This window comes from Antrostomus carolinensis, unplaced genomic scaffold (assembly GCF_000700745.2).
Source record: "Antrostomus carolinensis isolate BGI_N321 unplaced genomic scaffold, ASM70074v2 scaffold108, whole genome shotgun sequence".
NCBI classification, from domain to species: Eukaryota; Metazoa; Chordata; class Aves; order Caprimulgiformes; family Caprimulgidae; genus Antrostomus; species Antrostomus carolinensis.
This window is the reverse complement of record NW_010330659.1, coordinates 1-7,969: the sequence shown is the minus strand read 5'-3', so window position 1 is coordinate 7,969 and position 7,969 is coordinate 1. Positions and strand designations below refer to the sequence as shown.

The 7,969-nt window shown below is 43.5% G+C and overlaps 1 protein-coding gene across 1 annotated transcript in view; it reads right to left on the bottom strand.

Annotated features, from left to right (window-relative positions):
• DHRS12 (dehydrogenase/reductase 12) overlaps nucleotides 1-7,787 on the bottom strand; it is a gene marked incomplete at both ends in the record, with an annotated part of 27,050 nt that extends 19,263 nt beyond the window's left edge. Inside the window, 2 exons of the mRNA XM_010172957.1 lie at nucleotides 3,916-3,998; nucleotides 7,654-7,787. Coding sequence (XP_010171259.1) covers nucleotides 3,916-3,998; nucleotides 7,654-7,787 — 217 coding nt within the window. The remainder of the gene's footprint in view (nucleotides 1-3,915; nucleotides 3,999-7,653) is intronic.
• Nucleotides 7,788-7,969: the final 182 nt, after the last annotated feature.

Here is a 7,969-nt window from a genome sequence, read left to right as displayed (position 1 = left end):
CATCTGGCTCAAATACCTCCCCTGAGAGAGGTTGTTCTTCCTCATCTGTTACCATGGCACTACACCTGTCCTACAACTGCACATCTGCAGGCAGAGAACAAACCTGCCTTCTGCTGCCAGCAGTCACAAGCTTCCAGTCCTCCCCATCTTAGTAGTCTCTATCCACTGCTTATCTGAGCATAGCTTCTAACTGTCCCTCCTTCCATGCAATGTGGGGTTGTGCTCTTCTCCTCTCTGCAAAGACTCTGTCATTCTCCAATTTCTGCTCCCTGCAGTTATGCAGCCTGATCATCTCTTGCAGTGGCTTCACCTGGCAGCCCAGCACCCTGACCACAGCAGAACCCAACAGGCCATCATCATGCTCAGTCCCAGGCTCAGGGAGAAGTACCAGTCACTCCCTGCAGCCCAACATAGAATCATAGAACAGTCTGGGTTGGAAGGGACCTTTAAAGGTCATCTAGTCCCAACACCCCCTGCAATGAGCAGGGCCATCTTCAACTAGATCAGGTTGCTCAGAGCCTCGTCCAACATCCACCATATCACTCCTCTGGAGCTCTGTCTGGGACGGCCTCCCACATGCCAGGCACAGTTGCTCCATCCAGGGCAGGAGAGCATACTTTCAGGTGCATCACTCAGCTGTCTCAGAGCATCAGGTGCCTTCTGCACCCCCTTCCATGCTAACTGCTGCATGAACAGCTAAATCCCTGTTACCTGTCCCCTGTCACAACAGTCTTGCAACGTTCTGAAGTACTATGGCCAAAGATGTGGATGAAATAGAATTAAAAAAAAAAAAAGCTTGACATGAGAGCAAAGTTATAATTTTCTAAACCACTAAAGCTAGAAATATCTCCTGTCTTGGAAACATCAAAGACCTTTTACTGTTTGTTACAGGCAATTCTCTTGCTTTTTGAAAATTTGTGTTCCACCTAGTACAAGTACAGTGGCATTTATCAGCACACAAAAGGCATGTCAACTCCTACTCTTCTCCTAGACAGCACTTAAGTCTCAAAGACACCCCACAGATAGTCTTATGACGTATCCCAGGAAAAGGCAGTTTTAAAATAATTATGCAGAGGATGTGTTCTCATGCAAAACAACAAATAATCATTAAAGGGCCTCTTCTCTTTCCAAATTGTTTCTTTAAATACTCATTATACAAGCAAATGAGATAAGTGAAAAAGCTGAGAAAATTATAAGGCACTATTACCTGCCTGTAATTCTGCTTCCCTGGAAGATAAAACACATGAATTTTCACTCTAAGCCGTTGGATTTCAGCTCCTTAGTTGAGTTAGGTCAGAATTTTCTAATCATAATGTTAATTTCTGACCAACAACTTGACACTGCTCTACTGTTTCTAATTGGATACCTCTTTAGAAGTGTTCTACTTTTAAAGCAACTACCATTATCTACAGGAACAAAAGAACTGAAGTTTTTTGGCCAGATGTTCAATATTACCAGTGATTTCAGGGACAGAAAAAGATCTAAAACAACAATTATCTGCTGAAGACTGCCACATTGGCTCAGAAAAAGGACCCACAGACCTGTTCTCTATAAAGGAACCATAAAAGTCCTCCACGGTAGCAAAGTCATTTTCAAAGTGAGACCAATCTCCATGACTAGATCTACCTGAACAGATTAGGAGAACTTCCCAGTTCCCAGGTCTGGGTGCAGCTGCCTGTCCAATAGCAACTCCAGTGCTGAACTCTGGCACGTGTTGCTGAGGAAGATGGAAAAATTTCTGGCCTATACAACAACAGGATCTCCATCCAGATGATCAGGGAGAGCAAGTTAAGTCTGGATACAGCTTGTCAAGTTGCAGATAAAGCATTTTATTATCTCCCAGGAATCCTTCTGAATGAGTACTTATAAAGAAGGAAGTTCTTGTGGACTCCTTCTTAGAATGACTCTTCCCCATGCAGTCACGTGTCCCACAGGGCCTCTTGTACAGCTCATTGAACACGTCACTGGATGCTGCTTTTCATACAAGTGCCCTGTCCCTAGGGTCACAAACAAGTTCTGCAGTGCCCCCATACTTTTCCATGACTAGAGAAACGACAGGGTTGCAGCCTGCCAAAGAGTGAGGATGCAGCAACTGTGCTGCTTTTAAAGAAAGAACATTATTTGCCTCAAGTTTTGTTTCACTAAATGACAGAAACCAGAACATGAAGGAACCTTCAGAGGTCATCGAACTCTCCTCTCTTCCCAGGCTGTGTGACTGCAGTTAGAAAAGGAGGTAACACAGATAACCACCAGTCTTACTGTAGCCATGGGATTACACAGTTATAAACTTCTCCTTATTTCTACATAAGGACTGATCTAATTCACCTCTGTTAAAGAACTGAAGTTTAATGCCACTTGTGTCACACTAGGGAACTGAAACCAAAGAGCAGAAATTTAGTCAATACAAAATCTCTAAACATAAAAAGTCTTTAGAATTTTGGATCCACATTGATTCCAATAACAGTTTTTAAAATACTGTGTTCAAGAGCCAGGTCTCTATTTAAAATCAGTTAGCTCTCCACCCCAGTGCTGTGGGTTAACCCCAGCAGGCAGTTAAGCCCCACATAACCACTCGCTCACTCCCCTCCCAGTGGGATGGGGGAAAGAAATGGAAGGGTAAAACAGACAAAATTTGTGGGCTGACATAAAGACAATTTAATAAGTGGAGCAGAGCTCTGTGTGCCATCAAAGCAAAAAAAGGAATTCATTCACCACTGCCCATTGTGAGGCAGGAGTTTAGCAATCCCCAGGAAAGCAGGGCTTTATCACATGCAACAGTGATTTGGAAAGCCAAACATCATAACTGCAAATGTCCCTCCTTCTTCCCCCAGCTTTTATTGCTCAGCATGACATCGTACAGTATGGGATATCCCTCTGGTTAGCTGGGGTCAGCTCTCCCAGGGTGTCCCCTCCCAATTTCTTGTGCACCTTCAGCCTGCTCGCTGGTAGGGCGGCATGAGAACCAGAAAAGGCCTTGATGCTGTGCAAGCACTGCTCAGCAATAACTAAAACATGGGTTGTCAACACTATCTTGGTCACAAATCCAAAACATAGCACCATAGGAGCTGCTATGAAGAAAATTAACTCCATCCCAGCCAAAACCAGTACACCAAGCTAGAAAGACAATGACTGTAACTCTCCATAAGCACACCTTCCTGAATAATTAGCAAAAGCAATAGTGACAGCTACAGGGTATACCATAGAGAGATACATGAAAAAGCAAAAAGAATCTGTAACAGAAGGGAGGAGGAACAGGGTGCCCAGAGAAGTTGTGGATGCCCCCTCCCTGGAAGTGTTCAAGGCCAGGCTGGATGAGGCTTTGAGCAACCTGGTCTAGTGGAAGGTGTCCCTGCTCACAGCATCACGGGTAGAACTAGATGATCTTTAAGGTCCCTTCCAACCCAAACCATTCTATGATTCTATAGGTAAGGAAGAGATATTGTAAGAAAAGGAGATGGAAAAGCCTGTAGAACATGGAACTAGGACCACACACAGGACTTGACAGAGCAGCCAACCTTAGCAAGTCAACAGCATATTATTCAGACACATAAAACATTCTACTCCAATGCTGTAAACTCGTAAATGTTGTTGCAAGAGTGTTGCAATGTATTAACTTTTAAAAGCCTCAGCCACACAGTTAGGAATAGTAAGTAGGATATCACAAAGCATATCAACAACAAACATTAAATAAAACAGCAGGCTGTTGGTGATGTTATTAATCACAGAAAACAGCACTTACTGAAATTAAATAACTTCAAATCATATGGATGATAAATAACTAGATGTTTCCATGTCTGTACGAAAACACTATTAAAAACACAAAAGCAAAATGACAACACAGTATCTCAAGGCCTCCAAGGCCTTTAATATTAACACCCTTATTACGAGTAAACAAAAGACTGAAAAACAACTCACCTGATTGCCCGTTTCTGTCACTATTTCCCCTTTGGCGACCTCAGCCAGCTCCTTATTTCGGCAAACCAGGTGCACCGTGCCACCTGGTGGATTCCGACAAGAAACACAGTTGATAATTAATTGCCGTGTTTGGGGAAGACATCAGCAAAGAGGGAGGGAGGGAGGGCCAGGAAGTGATGTGCAATTTGCAGTTCTCGTTTGGGGTTAGTTTTTTTATACAATCCGAATGAAACAAAAAGCCCTTTTGTGACCGCACTCCAGTTTGTGGGAGATCTATAGCCTGCTAAAAACAGTGGTAATACTGGTCAGATGGTCACCAAAATACCACGGAGTTTCCCAGCAGGCAGAATGTTCCTGAGCTGTGCACAGACAACAGTCCCACTTCTCTGCTGCCAAGAGCTGAGCAGTGGCTTTTCATCAGTGCTGCTGAAGCTGAGGTCTGTGGAGCTCTCAGGGCTCCCATGACACCTGCTTGATGAGCTGGGAGCAGGGAGCTGCTTAGGGACAGAGCACCCCATAACAGTCCCAGGTCCACCAGCCTTGGTCCTTTGTCAGTAAGAAATTCCCCCCAAAAGGCACCAACCCAGCAGTACCATCGGGCAGACTGGACACATCAAGAATCCCAAAACGGTCTGTCAAAAAACTCAGGTAAAGGTCCTTCAGACAAAAGGTTTAGGACACAAAGAATGGATATAGTAAGAAAACTGGAAGACTTCTGCTTGTCTTTGGTCTCTGTGCAGGCAGGAGAAAGTAGTATGTTGTAACAGGGTCCTCATGCAAGGCTGCACGTATGGAAAAGGTCACTGCACCCTGGGTACTGTTTACGCAAACCATTTTCTGTCAAGTCTGCACATCATGTTTAGTGTTGATAAAATACCAGAGCTACACTGAAAATTGAAGCTAAGGCATCTGTATTGTAAATGCTTCTTTTGGTACACGCTTCAGAAAGTTCAGTAAAGGGCTTGAACAACACAAGCATCTGGAATTGCTCTGTGAAAAGGAAATAAAAATGTCAGATATGAGAATTCTTCTCAGCAGTGGGAGATATGACAAGGACTATGGCCACAAATTGCAGCTTAAGAGGCTGAGGTCAGGCATTTAGAAAAAAAGTTATCTTCTAAATAGATTAGGCTGTCCCAAGAGGATGCATAATTTCCATCCTTGCAGGTTTCAAGATCCAGCAAGACAAAGCAATGACTGGTTTGATCGAGAGTTGGCAAGTGGGATGCTGGACAAGATGACCCCTAAGAGGTCCCCTCCAACCAACTTTGCTATGAAAGGAATATGCAGGGCAGGATCCTCTCAAAGGCCTGGATACTCACCATAAAGTTATGAGGTCACATTGAAGAGAGCCTTCAAAAAGAGGACTGAAGTACAGCTAGACATAATTCTTTTTTTATTTTTATGCTTCATATTCTCTGACCATTACAAGTAATGTCTTAATCTCAGTCACAGGAGTACCTGCACTCTACTTTTACCTATTGTTAAAGGTGTTTTAGGGGTTGCCAGCAGTCCACCACTAGAAGGCTCAGGCAAAGTAATCCCAAAGGATCGATAATAGAAACAACAGTGCTGGGTCACTCTTCCAGTGCCCAGAACCCAAATGCAAGACACCAAGTCTACTCTAGGGATAGAGCAGTCACACACTGCACAGCCCAGTGTGAGGTCTAATAATGAAATTTTCTGCCTGTAAGAGAGGTTTTTCCACTGAGCACCACTACAGTAAGTAGACTTGGCATGTAGCTGATGCAGGCAACAAGCCTCAAGGTTGTTCTGAAATTTTCTAACAGGTTCCTCCACTGCACTGCCAGAGTTGTCTGAGTTACTTTTACCAGGTGCACAACTGCAGGCATCAGTGGGGAAACTCCCAAATCTAAAATAAACATACAAATGCACTAACCAACCAATGTTTAATACAGTTGCATCTTCAGTTTGTGTTAAGACATATACCAGGCATGGAAGGGACTGTGCACAGTCAGGCTCTGAATGTGAGAGAAACGGCAATCAGAAGGAGCAGGGCCCAATGCTTGCCACTTTGGCCATTCTCACAGTGACTGTAGACTTCACTGCAAAGGAGGGCTTTAATTACAGATCTTAAGGCAGTTAAGGATGTGCATCTGCAGATGTTTAAGGAGCTCTTCCCAAAACGCAGAGGACAGCACAATTAATGTGTGCAGGTATAAATTGAACACAGAAGAAGTAGCTGGCCTTCAACCTGATCAGGAACATTCTCAAGGTCTGCAGTGGAAAACATTCAATGAAAACAGAGGTGGGTTTTAAGGGCTTTGAATATGAACTCTTTTCTTGCTGTTAAGGAGAGAGGGAAGTTTTGGTATGAAATATATTTTCTATAATAAAAATTGAAATTATTTGAACTTAAACAACACATGGGAATTGTCACAGTGGCTGGGATAAAACTGCATCAAACTGGAAGTGCAGTTCACAAGACATACAGGAAGCTCAAAACAGCAACACCCGTAAGATACCGATTCAGAGAAAAGCTGAACTCAGGCTAAAGAAATTGTCACCAAGACTGTCATTATTTACAAAGATCTGAAGTGCTTAAAGGTAAAGCCAACATATTCTTTTGTTGAGTCCGAATTCCTTATTTTCTTGTCACGGTGTACTTGGAGACATTCAACTAGAAACCAGAGCCCCAACAGCTGACACTGAATTTCAGAGTGACACGTGCAAGGATAGGATCAGGAAGACACTGTTAAGTCATTTTAACTTCATATGCACAGCAACACCCATGCAAGGTATTAGACAAGCAGTTTGAGCCCAAGGTTGTTCTCTGGAGTAGACATGGTGACCAAATCCTATGCAGCTCCAGTCAGCTTGACAGCTTGCAAAGCCTGGCAGGCATATCCATTCGTGAGTAAATCAGTCACCAGACAAAGCAATACTTACATAAGGCTATTATACATAATGGCAGTAGTGGGAAAATCACATACTGGCACTGATGAGGATCTTTAACCCAAAGGCTCTTTGATGCTAATAATCTTGAATTAGTTTAATTTAACTGAGTCACCACTTTCCTTCGTAAGAAGTTATGAATTTTTGGGAAAGAGAGAGAGCAAAGAGCCAGAAGCTCCTCCTTTTTATTCTTCATGCCAAAACACTGATCACTATTGCACAACAGGAATTATTTTGTTTGAAAGGGATTAGGTTTATCCTTCAACAGTAGCTAGTTCCAGTTCATACCATCTCCTAGCTTACAGAGATCAACAGATTAAAAAAAAAATTGCATGTAGTCAGTTATAAGGCACAAACTCCAGGTTATTATCATTAAGATCGAGCACAAGTACATTGCTTCTTTTATACTCTCCCATCTCAGCTTATCAAAGCTGATTGTTTTATTTCATCATGTGATATATTTGTAAGTTCTTCAAAACAGTACAAATTCAGCCAGGCTGCTACTTGCACTGAATAAGCTTTAAATAGACCTTGATCCATCACGAGCATCCTTAGATGCCACTACAACACAGATAGTTTCGGTAGATGTGCACTTGAGAAACACTTTGCAGATCCTCTCCATTAATTCTGTTTCATTATTCCAGTTTTCACAGCACTGATCATGCTTAAACCTCCAACCCACACTAACAGCCCTGTAAAATAACACACTTGACCCCTCATTCCAGGGAGTTATGTCTTTATGTTTGCACTGGAAGGCCAAACCTGCTTCCTTCCATCTTCTCTGCAAGGACCCTCAGAGCTCCCCACGACAGCCCGGCTCACCTCTCCTCGCTATCTCTTTGGCTGTGGCCTTGCCAATGCCGCTGTTGGCACCAGTGACCAGAAAGGATCTTCCAGCCACATTCACCTCCACATCAGCTGGATTGAAGTGCTTGGAAGCAGACTCATAGCCGCTCCTGAATAAACCAGAGACACTGGTGAGAAACTAGAAGAGAGGTTCTTCCCAAGAGGGGAGGGTTGAAAAGCACTCTGCCCTCACAGCTCCGCACCCGCTAAATGACCCCCCCTCCCATTACTCTCCGTACTCGTGGGACAGGCCACATCCAGTGCCAGTGACACTGCAACGAGTGATGTGGCA